General features: G+C 53.5%; 5 protein-coding genes across 5 annotated transcripts; 3 read left to right on the forward strand and 2 right to left on the reverse strand.

The window, feature by feature from the left end:
• Positions 1-6,179, reverse strand: COCSUDRAFT_61434 (hypothetical protein; the record flags this gene model as incomplete). Its single annotated transcript, XM_005649678.1, has 12 exons — positions 1-288; positions 698-838; positions 1,098-1,769; positions 1,984-2,305; positions 2,498-2,656; positions 2,810-2,914; positions 3,051-3,214; positions 3,539-4,610; positions 4,891-5,105; positions 5,352-5,515; positions 5,709-5,991; positions 6,162-6,179. 12 exons carry the CDS (start codon positions 6,177-6,179, stop codon positions 1-3), a joined length of 3,603 nt encoding a protein of 1,200 aa, XP_005649735.1.
• A 708-nt stretch (positions 6,180-6,887) lies between these two features.
• On the forward strand, positions 6,888-9,154 carry COCSUDRAFT_27861 (hypothetical protein; the record flags this gene model as incomplete). The annotated part of the gene is made up of 5 exons (XM_005649679.1): positions 6,888-7,001; positions 7,193-7,272; positions 7,382-7,535; positions 7,838-8,056; positions 8,393-9,154. 5 exons carry the CDS (start codon positions 6,888-6,890, stop codon positions 8,507-8,509), a joined length of 684 nt encoding a protein of 227 aa, XP_005649736.1. The 3' UTR covers positions 8,510-9,154.
• A 257-nt stretch (positions 9,155-9,411) lies between these two features.
• On the reverse strand, positions 9,412-11,462 carry COCSUDRAFT_40518 (hypothetical protein; the record flags this gene model as incomplete). The annotated part of the gene is made up of 2 exons (XM_005649680.1): positions 9,412-9,546; positions 9,993-11,462. The coding sequence occupies 2 exons, from the start codon at positions 11,460-11,462 to the stop codon at positions 9,412-9,414; spliced, it is 1,605 nt and encodes a 534-aa protein (XP_005649737.1).
• A 1,762-nt stretch (positions 11,463-13,224) lies between these two features.
• On the forward strand, positions 13,225-16,481 carry COCSUDRAFT_27864 (acetate kinase). The gene is made up of 9 exons (XM_005649681.1): positions 13,225-13,430; positions 13,623-13,880; positions 13,975-14,115; positions 14,232-14,365; positions 14,524-14,725; positions 14,916-15,053; positions 15,210-15,839; positions 16,035-16,177; positions 16,322-16,481. Exons 1-7 carry the CDS (start codon positions 13,242-13,244, stop codon positions 15,372-15,374), a joined length of 1,227 nt encoding a protein of 408 aa, XP_005649738.1. The 5' UTR covers positions 13,225-13,241; the 3' UTR covers positions 15,375-15,839; positions 16,035-16,177; positions 16,322-16,481.
• Positions 16,482-16,705: 224 nt separating this feature from the next.
• COCSUDRAFT_35682 (Mov34-domain-containing protein) lies at positions 16,706-18,169 on the forward strand (the record flags this gene model as incomplete). Its single annotated transcript, XM_005649682.1, has 6 exons — positions 16,706-16,909; positions 17,093-17,172; positions 17,268-17,343; positions 17,432-17,585; positions 17,702-17,823; positions 17,963-18,169. 6 exons carry the CDS (start codon positions 16,706-16,708, stop codon positions 18,167-18,169), a joined length of 843 nt encoding a protein of 280 aa, XP_005649739.1.
• Positions 18,170-18,579: the final 410 nt, after the last annotated feature.

Consider the following 18,579-nt stretch of genomic DNA (forward strand, 5'->3'; position numbering starts at 1 on the left):
CTAAAGCAGGTTGGCCAAATCCCTTGGGGGCGCCTTGGCGGCTCTCAAACCCTGACCCCTGGTGTAAGCTTGTGGAAGTGAGGGCCGCACCAGGACAGAATTCATGAGGCGTGCACAGATGGACATGGCTCTCTGGCCAAGTGTCTTGGAGCCTTGCAGCTGATGCCGCCAATGCGTGAGAGCTGCTCTCAGCGCATGCAAGCTCCAGTGCGCCACTGCGCAGTGCAGCAGCACACGCGTAGCACGGCCCTCTTCCACAGCCTCCAGCCAGGTGTTCCAGCAGCGCACCTGCGGCGTTCACAGGCAACCATAAAGATCAAATTGGCACTGGTGCTGGGTTTGACGCTCCAGTGGAAGCCCCAGGCTTGTGCTTCTGGGTTGTGGGATGGGGATAGTCGGCCCGGAACCTTTGGCACGCTGACTGCCACAGTTACTAGACAGGTCATGGATCCCTGGGATTGCCTGAAACCATCCAGAATTGCTGTCTGGGGAACCTTGAACCTCTATTGAGACCCTCATTCAATCATGCACTGATGCCTTGCTTTCAAACAATTTTGATTGCCCTAAGCACAATGGCGCCATTGGTGCCGGCAGCTGACCGGCAACTCAACTTCACGACTCGTGCGTTGGCTGCATGTGTGAATGGCAGCCATAAAACAACTTCTTGTGCAATATGAAGGGTGAAGCTGGATGCCACCTTGGTGCCTTCCATGAGAGCGACGCGCACAAGCTGCATCTTCTCCCTGGCAACGGCCTTGGTTTCCACCCTGGACAGCCAGCCGTCGAATGCCCTGCACACGCAGCCGCTCTGAAGACGGTGCACGCACATCTGCAACACCTGCGCACACCCGCAACGCTTTTATCCTCTGACCAATGTTCCCGTGCTGTCTTGCTGCCTGGCTGTTCCTAGCATGTGCAGCATGCAAAATCCACTATCATGTGCTGCTTGCACTGAATACTACATGCCGACTGCAGAAAAGAATGGAAAGCAATTACTTTATACATGTCTTGCCTAATGTACCTGGCCCATGTAGCCCATAGGACCTAAAAAATAAGTGTAAAGAAAACAAGAAAATCGAGGAAGGATTGACCGTCACCCTGCGTTCATCCGCGTCTTCCAATGCATTCCGCAGCCAGTCCGCAAAGGTACAGCCAAGCAGCCTCCGTGTACGGAAGTACCGGGCCACGACCGTGGCTTCTTTGCGCGCCACCTTGCGCGCAGCAAAGCCCACCCAGCCGGCAAGCGCAGCCGCCGCCGCGGCCGACCGCAGCCGGCCGACCGCCGCCGCGAGCTGCGCCTTGTTCTGCGCGCTGCGCGGCGCGAAGTCCGCCCAGCTCCGGAACGCCGCAGCCGCCGCCCTCGACCGCAGTGCAGCCAGCGCTCGCTGGACCTTGCGCCTCTGCAGCGCACTTTCGGGAGCGTATTCCGCCCAGGAGGCAAAAGCCACCGCTAGCTTTTGGGATGTTATTCGCGCCACGGTCGCGGCAATGACATGCCGATGGGTGCCGGCAAGGCGCGCGTGGTCCGCCCAGCGGCCGAAAGCGGCCGTCAGGGAGCGGTCGCGCCAGCGAAGGACAACGGCGGTGGCTTTAGCGCGCAGAGCGGCGGTGCGCGGCGCGCGCTGCGCCCAGCCGGCAAAGGCCGCGGAGAGCAGCCGTGAGCGCAGGCGGGTGACGGCTGTCGTGCAGATGTCGACGCGCCGGGAGCGGCCGCCGGCCCAAGCCGACCAGGCGCGCAGCAGCGCTCGGGCCGTCCTCCCCTGCATCGCCTGCCAGGACCGCACAGTGCAGGTTGAGTACAGCGCCAGTGCGTGACCAAAGGTTCAGGGCAAAAAGAAATAGGAGCTGGCAGTGTTTGTAGGATTCTCAGTAGAACTCAGGGACAAAATACTTTTCAGACCCTAAACCCTAGGACCATCTTTGAATATCCTATAAATCAAGATTTGCAGCGACACAGGCAGATTACAGAGGGAATCCGCCCACCTGCAGAGCAAGAGCCAGCTTCTCGCGGTTCCCGCCCTTGCGAACTGCCTTCTGGGACCAGGCAGACCAGGCAGCATGCAGCGTGCTGTTCCTCAGCCGCTGCAGCGCTCTGGCAACCATATCTTTCCTGTGCAGTGCACTGGAGGCCTTTGCCTGCCATGCCAAAAACGCTCTCCTCGCAGTCAAGTTGCGCATGGCTCGCAGTGCTCTAACCGCTGTCCCACGCCTGATGCCCTTCTGAGTAGCCCTCAACCTCCAAAAGTGGAATAACTTGGACAGTCGGTAGGCTTGCATCTCTCTAATGCGCTGCTCCTTGACCTGCCTGCATGCATCCAAGACAAGCAGATGTCATTTGCAGAGAGTCTTGCAGATATGCCGTAGCAACTTACCAATGTTAAGGAAAAGCACACATGCATCTGCAGGTTGTCTTTTTGCAAGAATTACATCAAGATGCAAAATACTGCAGGGTTTTTATGGTAGGCATCTGTGCGCATCATTGGGGCTGGGAGCCAACCTTGCATCATGGCGGGCCTGGGCGCTCTCCAGCCACTTGGCAAAGGCCCTGCTCTTGTTGAGGCTCTGCATGCGGCGGGAGCAGCGGTCTACTTTTTGCCGTGCACCGACCCGCCATCGCGCACCCGCCCTCCAGCCCTGGAACGCCGCCGCCTCCATCCTGCAACAGCCAGTCACGAAATCTAGATCACAGGTGTGCACCTTCAAGATCACCCTCATAACAAGATGCATAAATACAACATGGCAAATAGATCAATTGTTCTCCAGCCCCTAATACTTCTGTGCACGTCTGCCAAAAACAAAGGGAGGAAACCTGTTGCGCATGCGTCCAGCAGCGTGCTGCATGGCACCGGTCCTCTTGAGCCGCTTCTGCTGTGAGCTTGCCGTGTTTGCGTGCCATGCCCGCAGCGTCCGACGCCTGGAGACAGCAGCACTTTTGCAATGCATCCCACATGACAAGGAATGGTAGTCCTCTGCATTGAATGCAAATAAAAGGCCGTGTAATATTGGATCGCCTGCACTCTTTAGACGTCTATTATTTCTGAGGGTCTCACCTGCATCTGATGCTGGCGTGCCCGTCATACTTCTGAGCAGCCGCGCCAACAGCTGCACGCCAGTGGCTGAAGCGTGCACGCTTCTCCCGCTGCTGCCAGTGAGCATCCGCCTCCAGCTTTGCCGACGCCCGTCTCTCCCTTGCCACAGCGGCTGCATGCCAGGCCTGCACAGTACTCTCTTGCTTGTCAATGCATGCTTTCCTGGCAGGTGGCCATTGCAGAGTATGCTAGACACAGCCCCTGTATATTGTCATCTGATGCTACCATCTGGTGGGCATCTCCTAATAATTGCAGTTGTGGGTGCAGGTCTGGTTGATTTCTACTGGGATGGCGCATGAGGGATAAGGGATGAGTCGCTGGCATTTGGCAGAGCATTAATGATATAATGCAGCCAACATCGCACTATGCAATCTCACAGGGTATGAGGGCTGCCTGAAAGCATACATTCACACTCTTAGACAGCATAAACTGCAGCGCCCATGACAGACCTGGAACGCTCGGCAGCAGGTTTTCCAGCGGCGGTGGCGCGTGGCGCGGTGGCCGACTGCGACGAGGCGCCGAGTGGCGCTCTGCCACTCCGCGTACGATGCGCGCAGCTGCCGGGCAGCCGCCTCCGCCGACGTGGGCACGGCGCTCTTGCGCGGCAGCTGCCGCGGTGCTGACCTGGCGGAGGGGGGACTGGCCGAGCGAGCCCTCTCTCCCTTGCGCCGAGGCCCCTCTTGAGCACTCATACGAACCCCCCGCCTCGCCACATCCGGGCTGGCTGACCGGTGCCTGACCGGACTAATAGAAGCCCCGAAGCCATCCCTGCCTTCCAAGCCCCGCCTGGGAGACCTGCCACCTGTGACATCCCTTCCAAATGTCTCCTGGCGCCTGTCAGTGTAGCCGGCACGTTGCCTGGTAGAGAACGGCTCTGCTTTGATATTCGGCCGGCGGTGGCGATCTGGAGCGGCCGGCAGGGGCCACGCGGCCGGGATCCTGTCCCCGCCGCTGCCGCTGTTGCATCCGCTTGCGCTGTGCAGCCAGCGCTGCACAATGCCGCGCTGCTCCCTGCACAGCTCCGCCTCCCTCTCCCCAATCTGCGCACCGCTCCCTAGCACAGTGCGATGCTGCGGCACCGTCCCATGATCAGCCTCTGCGGCTGCATAGTCTCCAAACGAGCTGCCTCTTGCCTCGCGCTGCTGAGGCTGCCGATCCCCCTGCCAAGCATCCGCATGGAAGCCGCAGGGAGAAGGGTGCTGGGCGAGAGGCGCGTGCGTCTCCTCTCTGAGCGTCGGCCGTCGCCTGCGCGTGGCAGCAGTCTGCCGGGGCGGCGGCTGGGGCGCCTGGCGCAGCCGTTGCGGGGACGCAGACCGCGACCGAAGCAGCGGGGCCCGCTCCGCGGATCGCCTCAGGAACTCGTCTGCAACCTCCTGCCAAGCGTCTGCCGGGGCCGGGATGTTTTCCTGGCGGCTATGCGCCTCGGTAGCTGGCTCTGCTGCCTCGCTGCGTGCCTCTTGAGGCGATGGCGCTGCTGTGGGTGTGTGCTCAAGCGCTGGAAGCTGCATGGGGTCCAGCCTCCTGCAAGCACGCCAGCTCTTTATATATATTTCTTTCATGTCGGATGGCAGCAAGGCCAGAATGTCCATTCCTGGAAGATAAAAAGATTTCGGGTCCAGTGAAACCTCTTTTTTATAGTCACCCCTGTTTTAGTCGCAAACACCTTCGTGCGGAAACAGGCCGTATTACTAAGAACCCTGCCTCATGACAAAGCACTAAAAAAATTTGACCAATGAACAAGGCGGCCAACACCTGCTACTCTTGATACGGCAGGGGTCAGTGTGTGGGCTCCGAGATTCACCTGGGTGTTATTGTGAGGTGGCCAGGCTGTGGCTGACTCAGGCCCCTGGTGCCCCGCAGCAGGCTGCGTTCGGCCTGCAGCTTGTCCCACCAGTCCGCCTCCGGTCTAAGGCTGAGAGTGATGACCATGCGGTAGTAGTATGTGTCCTCTGCCGCGATTATGCCGTGCCGGGGCAGCACCTTCTGATAGGCCTGCAGCATGTGAGCAACGCCGACCTGCACAGCCACATCAGTGCCACCTTTGAATTTACCTGGCCTTAAGCAAATGGAAGAAATCTGCCAGCAGATGTGGAGTGCATATTCTCTCCAGAACAGCAGACATGCAGTGATGCACAAACTGGAGCGACTTTATTGAATCCAGATTGCATGGGAAGTCAGTCACATGTGCATGGATGCAGCATTACGAAGGCCGTCTGTGTGGATGTGCAAATGTACTTTACTAGTGAATTTTACAGGCATCACAGGCGATGGGATAAGCCTTGCCTGGCTTTTGCCCAGCCATCTGTCCTGTGCAGCGATGGCCTCCGCCTGCAGAATGATCTCCGACAGCATGCGCTGGTCATACTCCCTCTGGCAGGCTTGCACTGACACCGACAGGGGCCTGGTGATGCCTCTTGGACCGCGTCCTGCAAACATCGGCACATTTGTTGGTACAAAATTTATTGGTACACGCAGACAAGTTCACAGGCTGTTGCTGAACTGTCAGCGTCCACTCTACGGTCCCATTTGCAAGAAAGGGTGTATACTTGTGAGATGTCAAGTGGGTGCTTTTCAAGCACACAGATCGATGTCCGGCGATTCATGGATGGAAAATCCCACCTGTTGCCTGCTCTGCCACATCTTCACTTTGGGGTCTGGTTGCACGCTGGCCTGAGGTCAACCCTTTATCTGGGCGTGGCAAGCTGTACTGCAAGTCATCATTGAATGGTATTTTGGGGTAGATGTAATCGTAGCCTCCTCCCACGCGAGTGAGATAGGGGGACAGGGATCGTGAGCGCTGCTGCTGACCGCTGCTGGCTGCTCTTCGCCGCTTGCAGGGGCCCTCGGGGCTCTGCTGAACCAGCTTGCAGGTCTGGCCCACCCTGCCTTCCGCTATGAAGACCTGCACTCACCCAGCGTGAGATGTAACATATACCATGGATAACGTCACAATGGGAGTTTTATTGTATATGTCATGAAGTTCTGAAGCAATCCAGCAGCAAGGAACAGAATAAGGCTGCTTCTTCTCCTTTTTGACCAGGATTCTTTCAGGTGTCAGATATAGACAGCCACAGCGCGCGATTGACCCATAGCTCTGGACCTCCCAACGTGATGCATGACTTCAAGACTAAATTTTGGGGACGGTAAATCACTCTATGGAGTGCGACTATTCCAGCTTGCCTTGATGAAACTTCTCAGGCACGGTTGAGGAGACGACTGATGTACAGTTATTTTTTGCTTGATGCTTATGCTTTCATTAATCTTGAATATACCTGTCTGCATCTTGGCGCAGCAGAACGACCTCGCTTCAAGGCCTCGCTCATCTCAGGCGAAGTCTCATTGTGAGTCGGCCAGCCGTGTGCCAATGCGCACAGACTGCGCCAGTCGACACCAGCCTTCAGATTTGGCCTTATATAGACAGCATTACATCATCGTTGATCATTTGATTCTGCTCGAAGATGATCAGAGGCTCCATATTCTCTCAACGACCAGGTCCAATGTTGAGGAAGCAAAAACTGGCGCAACATCGTGTGGCGAATTGCATGGTTTATTTCGCCTGTTTTCAGCACCAGGCATGATTTTTGCCTGGCAAAACCAAGACAGCCATCAAACATTCGTGGGCCGAGTCTCCTGATTACAGATTCGGATACAAGGTTCTATTTGTCACCTGAGAGTACTCGTGTGAGTGGAAAGTCTTAGAAAGTTCGTCACCAGCATCGAAAAAGTAAGGGGCAAGTTGCAAATCCGATCTTGATCAACAGTTTGGGAAGCGTTGAGATGATGCAGAATGGAAGTGGCATGTATGTAAATCAGCAATCAGTTCCTCCAGCCACGCACTACAGTGTAGATGTGGAATGTGTAGCCACCGGAAGAGATCACAACGCACGAGCTGTTGCCCAGATCAGTCTTGTGGTAAGGCGCCTGCTTGTTTTCCTTCCAAGACTCCTAAAGCATCCAGCGACACAGCCACAATATTTATCAAAGCGCCATGACATGTATTTATGGCAATCAATACCTCAGCTATCAAGTCTGTGCATGTGAGACACCACTCGTGGCCGAGGTGCAGGAAGACCTTTACGCTGACTTTCATTGTCTGCCTACAGGATCAATATGAGCAGGTCATATTGAATCTTTACGTCAGGCCGCAGCAGCCAGTCGTTTCATACCTGACCCCTCTCACAGGGTGATTTCCCTAGTACCCACATTCTGCCTTTCGAAAGGTGCCTGTAATTTTTATTCTTGGCCTGTTTGATGAGCTCGTTTATCGACTATCTTTACATCCTGCTTGGCAGGCTGACCAGAGAACTTCTAGAAGAGCAGGGAGTGCCTCTGGAAGAGGCTGTGAGGATTCTGCGTCAGTACCTCCCTCGTCAGAGCATTCTTGTTGGGCAGAACATTGGCAAGGATGTCGACTGGCTTCAACTCAAGGAAGGCCAGGACTACCAGGTGCCCAGTCGTTTATGTGCCTGAGTTTAACAAACATTGCTGCACTCAAACATTCTGACTAACTTTTAGTATTGCGGCTGCTGTGCAACACTTGTGCCTGTCACATTTTCGTGCTCCAGTCATTGGCAGCTGCCAAATCCTTGACAGAGTGCAAACACATGAATAGTTTATGATATGAAGTTGGACAAGCTAAGGCTGCCCATCAGATCAATGAGCCTCAGGCGGCTCCCGACAGGCCCCTAAATTGTATCGATAATACTAACTCAGTGCTCTCAAACAATCTGACGTGTGCCTGCTTGCAGTCTCTGGTGGACCTGACAGGAGTGTACCGGGTCTGGAACAGCAAGTACAAGACCTGGAGCGTGTATGGGCAGGACCATTTGGCCAAGGTGCTACTAGGATGGGACACGCAGAATGCATCCCACGATGCAGTGGGCGATGCAGTCAAGTCCATCCGGCTGTTCAACCTGTACAACACTCTCAAGGCAGACCCAGACCCCAAGGCCTGGGAGAAGGCCCAGGTCAGTTCCTGAACTTTGTGCTCATGAATGGCATCTAGAAAGAATACCATTTGATCAATGTGCCTGCCCAGTAGGGCATGGCTGTGTGAGCCTGCAGGGGCCAGAAATGCAAGAATTCGTTACAGCTTTTGATACACTTGGACCTTGGTGTCTCAATGCGTTCTGAGCACAGGAGTGTGGTGAATTGATTAGCCGATTGAATTGATCTCAGTGTCTCTCAATGTGTCTTGAGCAAAAGAGTGAGGGTTGCTGATTGGCCCAACAATGGGCAGATGTTGAGTGGCAAGCCATGCTGACAAGAGAAGATTTAAAGCTGCTTTGTGTGGTGTGCGACAGGAGACGATCTTGGCTGCGGAGGTGCAGCCGTCTTTTGCAAAGAGGAACCCCGAGTTTGATGGAGTGTGCATGGGCAACAGAAGACAGTGCAAGTGTGGGGCGCCCTTCCTGGGGTGACCAGACCAGATTTTCCTCCTCTTCAGCATTTCTACAGAAACTGTGACACTAAATTGTTCTTCAAAGATTAATGGCACAGGGATGGCTGTGGCTCTTGTCTCACACCGATTAATAATTACTTCTTGTGGTGTTAAGTAAGATCCATTGAATACTGGAGAGACTCATGCAATTGGGTGAAATATTGCAGTACAATGTCTACTTTTACTCTGCTTCGAGGTCTGCAAGTTTGGTGCTTCAATGGACGATACAATGGTTTTAGCAGCTGCATTTTGTTTATCTGTGTGCATTCGTCTGCCATGATCCAGTTTCTTAAGTTCCTTTTCGAATGCGCTGGCATACTGCAGCAGCAAGCTAGGGCTTCAGTGGCAAGAGCATGTGACAATCCCAACATGCAAGTTCCCGATATAGCGATTCTGAGAAGAGCAAACCAGATAGTCAGGTCCAGCTAGTAATGCAGCTATGGCTACACAAAGCAATGAGTATGGTAGAGGACTTGCACATGACTTGAAGACAATTGGAGGTTGTGACGCATTGGTATTTGGGTTCCATCAATAATTCCTGCCTGCGAGCAGGAGACAAGGCAGATCTGTATGGAAGGTCAGCAGTCGTGAAATACTGGACTGCATTTAAAAAATTGCAGTGAGCCAAGATCCTGTTACATGTGTCCTGTGCCGTCCTTTTAATCCCAGTTGCCCTTGATTGTCACTTGCTGCTCAGCAGTTGCAGGCTTTGTCAATTACACGTCATTTTTGCTATAACAACAAACCTGAAAGTTGTGCTAAATGTTACATCCATAATCACCCAGAACAGAACGGCACCCCCGGACATTCTTCAAGGTAAGCGTTCCACAGAAGAGCTCAAGGCTGTCACTTCGGTCATAATGTGTTCAATTCTGGGGCGGCTCATTCAAAATCTGGGAGCGACACCTTCTGCTCATCAAATCTGCTCCTGATGCCGGCCCCTGACAGATCATCCATCAGCTCACACATTTCCTCGTCCTCCGAATCATCCCACCACTTCTCCCTTCTCTTGACACCCTGCGTAATCGGGGCCTTCCCCTTCTGATCTGCTGTCACTGGACTGCCACGATGCTTCATGTAGAAGTCAGCTGCACTGGCATTCTGCTCCAGTCCAGGAGATTCTGCTGGTTCAGAAACAGACTCGCCCCGTTCAGCAACACTGGCATGGCATCGCTCTATGTCTCCCGACGGCCCTGAAAGACAGCCTCTCTTGATCAGCAACCCACAGCAACATGTCCAGCACATGCAATGGTTTATAATCTGGGGTCATTATCAGGGCACAGTAGTATGAAGCAATGCATCCCAAGCAAGAAATAAGTTCTTGTCAAGAACTGAACAAGAGTCCACCATGGAACGTGAGCCATAGGAAAAGCATTGACAGAGCAATTCTGGGCTGCTCTAACCAAGGCGCTTTGAGAAGAAGCTGCAAGAGCAAAGAGCCGAACGTGTTGGTCACCTGTTACGTGCTCGTCGACAGGTGCTACCTCCGCTTCCAGAAGCCCCCGTGTTCTGAGGCCCCTTGCATCTGAACGCTCAGAAGCGGCCTCCACAGCCGCTCCTGACTGCTGGCCAGCGCTTCGACCAGGTGCTGCTTTCTCTGGCGCACTGCCCTGCCTGGCCTGCTTATGCACGGGGAAGGCTAGCTGCTGCTGCCTGCTGCGCCGGGGCTGCATAGCCGGCTGCGCCTCGGCCACAGCCCCGTCCCTATCCCTGGGCTCAGCAGCCTGTGTGAGCGCGTCAGCGCCGGTTTGAAGCGCGCCCTCTGCCAGCCGCCGCCGCTTCCTGGCCTTCTTCTGCCTTACCTCAGGAAGATCCACAGCCTCTGTCCCCGGGAATCCCAAGGGCACAACGGCAGCCAGAGCTCCAGCGGCCCTCCTGGCGCTGCGCGGCTTTCTGCAGGGAGCAGGCGGCGCGGCCGGGGCCGCAGTATTGGTGGCGGGGCCGGCCGGGGCCGCCTCACCCTGCGAGGGACTTGCAGCGTCAGCGCTGTCAGCCCTGCATGCAGGTGGGAGCGCCTTGGCGAGCCGCTGTGGAGGGGTGACTGGACCCACCGGCGCCGAGGAGGGGTCCTCCTTCATGGGCGCTCGCCCCGCGGGTAGCGATGTGCCGGATGGCCCGGCCACAGGCGGCTGCTCATCCTCGCTGTCACTGATCAGGCAGACCACCTCATCATCAGGCGCTGCTGCTGGTCTGCTCGGCCCGGCAGCCGCTGCTTCCCTGCGTGGCCTCAGCCGCGGATTGCGCCGGCTTGGCTGCAATCGAGCACTGCTGGAAGGAGCGTCAGGCGGAGCTTCACCGTCTGTTCCAGACTGCTTCTCCGCTGCGCCCCCTCCTGCTGACAGCTGGCCGGCTTGTCGGCGCTGCGCGGGCTCGGGTTCTTGCGCGATGGCATCGTGCGATGCTACTCCTGGGCTGCTGACCTCTTCTGGGCTCCTGACCTCTCCTGCCTGAGCGCAGGCCTCTGCTTGACAGCCCATATCATGGTTGCACCTGTCCTGCGGCTGCCCTGGCTGCCCTGAGGATGCAAGGGGTGCCATCCAGGCTGCCATAGGCATCCGATCTGGCATGACAGCAGAAGATGCTCTGCCATCTGGGGAGGGATTGGCACTGCCAGGCTGCAGCATCAGGTCCAGAGCGGGCGTCTGGGCGCTGCTTCCCTGACCAATGTGGCTGTTGGATTGCACGGGCTCAGCTGCCGCAGGGTGGCTCTGGAATGCCTCTGAAGAGAAGATGTGCGCCAGCACAATGTGTGCCTTGCTCTTGCCGTAGGGGCACTGGATGACCCTGCACTGCTTTGGCAAGGCCGCTGGATCCACGGGTCGCCATTCTGATATCTGGCGCTCAATCACCTCCCTGTTGCTCTCCTGCAGGCTGTACACATGCTTGACCCGCTGGGAGTTAGCAGCTGCAGTATCCGCATCCACACCTTGCATATCGACCTGCAGATCACATGAGAGGGCTGAGAAATCAACCAGATCAGCGCGGACGGGAGGGCAATACAGTATATATAATCATGCAAGTCCTGAGTTGTACTTGAAACTAAACCTTCCCAGGCCTGCTTGCACGGTCCAACATGCTAGAAAGTGCAGAAAATTTTCAATGACCAGCAAGAGTGCATCCTGATCTCTTACCACGTAGGTGATATATCCTGCAAGCTTTGCAGCACATGCGTACGAATAAAGCTCAAGATTGTTGAGAAAGGTGTTTTCAGCAATGACCACGTCGCATCCGCTCTCTAGGTCCTGCAGGCAGGAATCATAGAATTTTGATGCAGCTCACATAGGACGACACCACATGCAATGGCAAGTCTACGGTAAAATAGCAGTCATGCAATCAAAGAATAAGAAACGCATGTGCAGCAGTGCTCATGCCTTCATGAAGGCAGACAAGTTTGCCAGCTCAGCTTCCAGCTGCATTGTGGGAATATGTAGGAACATGCATCCATCAGTGTCTTCCACAGCCCTGCCTACCAAGCCACACCTGTGCAAAGACATGTCAGAATGTACTCACATAGACAAGCATGAACTTGCAGGGAAGCATCAGTGGAAAGGTGTGTTTTGGCAGGGCGGACACACCCTGCCTCTCCATGCTGGCAGGTATACAGACTATTGAGAGCATCCTTCTCGACCATCTGCATAGCATGCGATCATCATCAGTATTCAGAATGCCAAGCATTGCAACCTCCTGCATATCAACAAAACCATTACACCATGTCCTGCTCACCTGAACCCCGCATTTGCATTTGGGAGGCTGATCCACTCTCGCCCACCACTGGTCGTTCGTGGCATGCACCTTTGCAACTAGGCCTTCGCCTTGCGCAAGATCCACAATCCTCTTTGCTTCTGTGCTCTTCCCAGAACCTGCAAAGAACATGGAGACCGGCTCTCTGATGTATTCTAAGATGTTAATCTGGACGCGGGCAGTCCTTGGAGAGCAGGCATGAGCTTGCACTACATGATAGTGGGCTCTGGCACACCTGCTATTCCACGAAGGATGACTGCTACCTTCGACTGTTGTGCAAGTCTGGGAGCACTGGCACTCTCCATGTCACAACAGGTTTGCCTGAGCGCACTTCAGCCCTCCAGTAGGAGATGCCACGTCACTGCACGCATTCCATCAAGGCCTGATCATTCCGAAACTAGCGAGCAAAGCAGACGTGGGTACTAACATGCCTTACAGTGTGTGCGAAGGACAACAACCTGCTACAGCAGGACCTTGCAATTACCTTCAATCTTTCTGATATCAGAGTACGGTTCGAAAATCTGAGGGATCTCCGTGCAGAGAACCCTACATTCTGTGAAGGCTACACCTCAGAGAATGTCCAAGTATAGTATAGTACCAGGGAAGCAAGGGTGATGAGGACCTTACATCGCCGAGGATCTACACATAAATTAAAAATGTTAATTGCTACTTTACATGACCGCTCGTCGGGCATCTACAGCACAAACTCACACGGCATCTAGATCCCTTCCTGACATGCGATCCGTTCTGGACCTTTACGTCGAAGCAGCAGCAAATTTCCAGTGTTGAAGATGATGAGTGGACTTTACCTAACAAGTCTGTTTGCTCTGCAGTCTTCCAAGGTGCATGCCAGTATCGGACCATGCAAGGGAGATATGTCAACAGACGAAGGAGCCCAGTATATTTTTAGGGCTCTTGCGATCGATTCACAAGAATACCAAACTAATGTGATCACGATCTTGAAAAGTGGCATGGGTTCCAGTCTATTGGTTGTCAATTCAGGATCGTCGTCCCTTAAGTTCAAGCTCTTTAACAGAGCTGCAGACAAGCTCTCAGCTGTAGTCACTGGTCTTGTTGAGAGAATCGGAGACACGGAACACTCTCGTCTAGTGGCAACAAATGAAAAGGATGCAAGCAATCCAGGGAAACAGGTATTCCAGGTAAGGTAATCAACCAAAGAGTGTGCACATGCCACTGGATCTGATGAGCACAGTGCATGACCCTGAATGGCATAAGGCAGCCTTCAAACTTCGACTGCAATCTTCTATCATTCCAAGTGACATACTTGTCGAGAGTGGATAGCCTGTCCCCTTGGTATACACACAAATATGGCTGTCTTGCTCACCCCACAGGAACCGCTTCCAGATCACACTGCAGCCCTTGACTATGTCCTCGATTACCTACGGCAGCAATACTCCAACAATATAAAGGACGAAGTGGAAGCGATGGGGCACAGAGTGGTCCATGGCAAGAACATCTCAGAGCCTGTGCTGGTAGATGAGGAGGTCATGCGGATCATCAAGGATGCAGCTGAACTAGCGCCACTCCATAATCCTGCCAACTTGCAAGGGATTGTGGCGGCAAGCGCGGTCTTCCCCGGATGTCCACAGGTGCATGCATGCCATGTGTGATGTCCAAGTGTTTCTGCTTGTCATGCGGCCCTGCATGGGAGAACAGGCCCGAAAGCCTGTGCCATGCATGCAGGTTGCAGTGTTCGACACGGCATTCCATCAATCAATGCCGGCATCTGCATATGTGTATGCGCTCCCATATGAGTACTTGGAGAAGCTGCATGTCAGGAAGTACGGCTTTCATGGGACCTCAGTCAGATACCTTGTCAATCAGGTATGATAAACTTCCACCACCATGTCTCATGTACACTCGCACTCTTTCAACCTGTGCAGAGTCTGGACCCACAGGTCTTTTGCCAAGCTCTCACAGATTCACATTTGTTGATGCAGGCATCCGGAATGCTGGGTAAAGATGTATCAGAGCTCAATCTGATTGTGGCTCATCTGGGGGCGGGCGCCAGTGTCACAGCTATCAGGGGTGGAAAGAGTGTCGACACGAGCATGGGCCTCACACCTCTGGAAGGGTCAGTCGCTAAATGACCTAAACAACATCCAATCAACCATGTGCATGACTGCTGGCATATCTGTGTTTGATGCATGTTTGGATGTGCTGGACCTGCAAGATGTTTGTGCGGTACTTGAGTCATGATAGTATTTAAGATGCCATGATATTGGGGAACAGGCTGGTCATGGGAACACGCAGCGGTGATGTGGATCCAGCAGTGCTTCTGTACCTCATGGACAAGTGCGGCATGAGTACGCGAGAGGCCGACACGATGTTGAACAAGAAGAGCGGCTTTCTGGGCCTCTGTGGGAAGGCTGACGTCCGGGCCGTGCTAGAGGAGGCTGATGCAGGCAATGAGCGTGCAAAGCTGGCCATTGAGGTGAGGACAGTGTCAGGACTCTGTCAGGACTGATCACTTTTCAATTTGAAAATGCCTGACATATCTACCATCATCTACTACATTGAGATTCTTTGTGCCTGCATTAATTGTCAACCATATGGCAGGAGAAGCACCGCGCTGGGCCTGTCGAGACAGTCTACCTGAGCTGGCCATGACTCTGTCTGCGCAGGTGTACCTGCACCGCTTGAGGAGGTACATCGGTGCATATCTTATTCATCTGCAGGGCGATGTGGATGCCATCATTTTCTCAGCAGGGATGGGCGAGAATAGTGCAGTGCTCCGAGGCCGAGCCCTTGAGGGATTGCAGGTTGTATGCAAAATTATATTTTACGTTGCTTATGAGGAAACACACATCCTACACATCCCAGAAAGAGATCCAGGAATTGTGCATCTTTCATGTTGAAATTTAGTGAATCACTAATAGGGGAATTGCATGATGCTGACTCCTTGTTGTTCCATGCAGAAATTTGGCATTGGTGTGGACGCAGCCCGCAATGAGGCGACTGTGAGGGGCAAGAAGGGCGAAATCCAGAGTAGCGAGTCAGAAATGAAGGTGCTTGTGATTCCAACAGATGAAGAGCTCAGCATTGCACAGCAGACATTGGAAGTGCTAGAAAAGCTCGAGTAGGAATTGTCAGCTCTACACTTGTTCATTTGACCACGTTCTGGTCCTACTGTAGTACAGACGTCCTTTGGTCCTGCCTCTGTAAGACCTGGCCACCCGCAGACTACCGTACACAAGGTCAATTATACTGTGAGGTATATCACCCCATTTATTGCCTCTCACAAGATTGATGCAGAGTAGCATTGTACAGTCATTGTAGCTCTGCTGGGTCCAATGCTCTGGAAAGCAGCCGCACTGAAATTCAACAAGGGTTCATGCGCTCCCGCTGTAGAGTCCAGCAGTGACCAGCAGCTTCTTCTTTGCATTCGCGAGCCTCGACTTGCGGCGAGCGCCTGTGTTAATGTGGAGCACGCCTCTGCACACTGCCTTGTCGATTTCCTGGTATGCCTCTGATATCAATTTCTCCACTGGCTTCAGGGCGTCCTCACTCTCAAGCTTGCCGTTGAATTCTGCGATAGCCTTGAACACCTGCCAACGACATCATCAGGACCAGCTTAGCATTCCACCTAATAAGACCTGTCACCTAACCTGTCACGCTAGCCAGAAGCACTACTGTCTGACTCCCATGGCACGAAAAGTGCCTGCTTGGTGCACAGAACTGCTCAAAGCAGCTAGTGATATTGTAAGAACAATCTTAGATTGATCGTGACACTGAATTGTCACCTTCTTGATGCGAGTAGCAACAGCAGACTTTCTGGCCTTATTGTAAACACGCTGTGCCTCTGACAACCTCTCCCTCTGTTTCGCGTTCTGCTTGGCCTCCACAACCAATGATGACCTGCTAATCGGTGTCGATCTGCTTGTGGCTGCGGTGCATTTGGAAAACAAGCACGTCAGTAGATCTTGGAACAAGAAGTCAAGATACATAAAACGAATGATCCAGTGGTAAAGGATCCTCCTGCTAAAAAGCATCTCAATGAAATATCAGTTCAATAGGAAGAAAACTGTACCTTTGATATGCAACGCCTGACCACGCAGTGTGTTGGAGAATCCAAAGCTAGGAGTTCCACGGCTGCTGTGCAATCTGCAAGAACCTGAGATGGATAGAGTAGACATGGAACCCACTAGGGCGTGAGACATGGCTGCAATCTTGGTTCTCTTCCTTCCAAATCCCAGTTTCTCTGGAACAACCAAACCCACGGCGTCTCGAGGTGGAGGATGAGGTGCCGTATTTACGGTGATCACATGGCCGAAGGACCGTATTCGCCAACCGTAAAGTGCTTTGCGGCGGTCTGTGCGTGTCTGTGGAATTGGGGCCAACGAAATCTCCATTTGCCTTGTGCATTGAGAAGCTGAGTGAAGTGCTCATAGTGCCTTACATGTAATTTGGCACCATGTTGCCCCTCAATTTGTCGAACAGTCCTGCGGGGATTTCTGTGAAGCTGCAGCCACTTGTGCTCCTGAACATATGCGATGCATACATCAGAAGAAGTGAGCACCAACAGAGAGTGATCGGCACATTGCTTGGAAAGGTTGTGGATGGAGTGGTGCATGTGCAGAATTGCTACGCCGTGCCTCACAACGAGAGCAACGACCAGGCAAGTACATCAACGGTTCTGAGGAACCTATCGGACCGCGCTCCTGTTACTTTCAGATTCCATTCTCTCAATCTGGCTGAAAATAAAATCAGGGATGAGGCCAGTCCGCTGATTAAGCTGTGAACTGCTGATTGATCGAAGTGATCTTGCCTTTGTTGATGAGGTCGACCATCTTCTCTGCAGGTTTCAGTGGACATCACACACCACAGGACGCTTTATGACTTGCATCATAAGGTCAATGCCAAGGAGCAGATCGTAGGCTGGTGAGTATTTGATTGAAGTCAGTTCCGCATTCTTTGTGCTTCAACTTATGGAATTCTATTTCAAGAGATACTCACATGAACATATTGCTTGGCAGGTATGCGACAGGCAGCGCAGTGACGGGCCCAGATGCCTTGATACAGGACTTCTATGCGTCTGAGTGCGCCAATGCGGTGCGTATGCTTTTTGCTCCTGAAGGTTCTTGGTCTACATGATCCTGGGAGCAACAGAGACTTAAGAACAGCTGGCTTGTTGTGACAGGTGCACCTGACGGTGGACACAGCCATGGAGTCAGGCGAGCTGACCATTGCAGCATACGTGGCCCGAAAAGTATCCTTGGGAGACAGGGTACTGGCTAGGAAGTTCCAGCAGGTTGATGTGGAGGTGAAAACTGCAGAGGTGGAGAGCGTGGGAGGTGAGACAGCACCTCTGTTTCTTCAAGTTTTGACCGTAATTTGCGGTGCACAAAATCGGCATCTTTCATTGCCTGCATCCGAAATTTTAGAAGTGTATCGTGTTCTGTGTCTGCAGTGCCTTTGATGAAGAAGGACGTGGTGGAGAAGCTGCCCACTGACCTGGACGGCCTGCAGACAACCATCAAGCGGCTACATGAGTGCTTGGAGCAGGCGCATGCATATGTGGATGATGTGGTGGTGCGCACCTCTGCAGCTTTCCTATGTGGCATCCATTCTCTGCTGTTGCTTCCGCTTTTGCTGCTCGGAAAGTATTGCTCTCTTTGCACTTACTTCTTGCCATGTTTGGTATCACTGATGCCAGGATGTTTGTGTGCAGACGGGGAAGAAGCCAGCAGACATCACACTGGGCAGGTTCCTGGCGGACACAGTGACAGGCATCCCGCGCTTCGGAGCAGAGGAGTTCGAGACCATGCTCACAGACACCGCGCAGGACTCCCTGCTGATCATGTACCTGTCCAATCTCGTGCGCGCACACCTGGCGCTCACTGACAGGCTCGGCACGGCTGCGCTGCCATTGTTGTAGACGGTCACTGTCGTCGACTGCAAATTCAGACGCATGCCAGCATCATGTGCAAGCACTGCTTGACCACTGATGTGCATGCTCTGTGATTGAGACAGCGGTGATTTGACCATTAGCAGGAGGGCTGGCATCCGTACCTTTGATATGTGTACTAGTAGCACTAAATATGTTGGGCGTGTAAGATCAGTTCAGTGTGAAGTGGCTCATGTTCAGAATCATCAGATAAAGTTTGCACAGCAGGATTGAACATGGCATGCATCAAAGTAGTTGCATGCAAACAGCATCTCCTATCTCCTCTTCTGCAGTCTTCAAGATGCAAGTTGCACTTTTCACTCAAACAACTGTCCTTCGGAAAACTCCTTAATTGTGGCCCGCGGTCCTGAGCGTGTGGAAGTTCTCCACTGGAGAGGAAA

This window comes from Coccomyxa subellipsoidea, assembly GCF_000258705.1.
Source record: "Coccomyxa subellipsoidea C-169, whole genome shotgun sequence".
NCBI classification, from domain to species: Eukaryota; Viridiplantae; Chlorophyta; class Trebouxiophyceae; family Coccomyxaceae; genus Coccomyxa; species Coccomyxa subellipsoidea.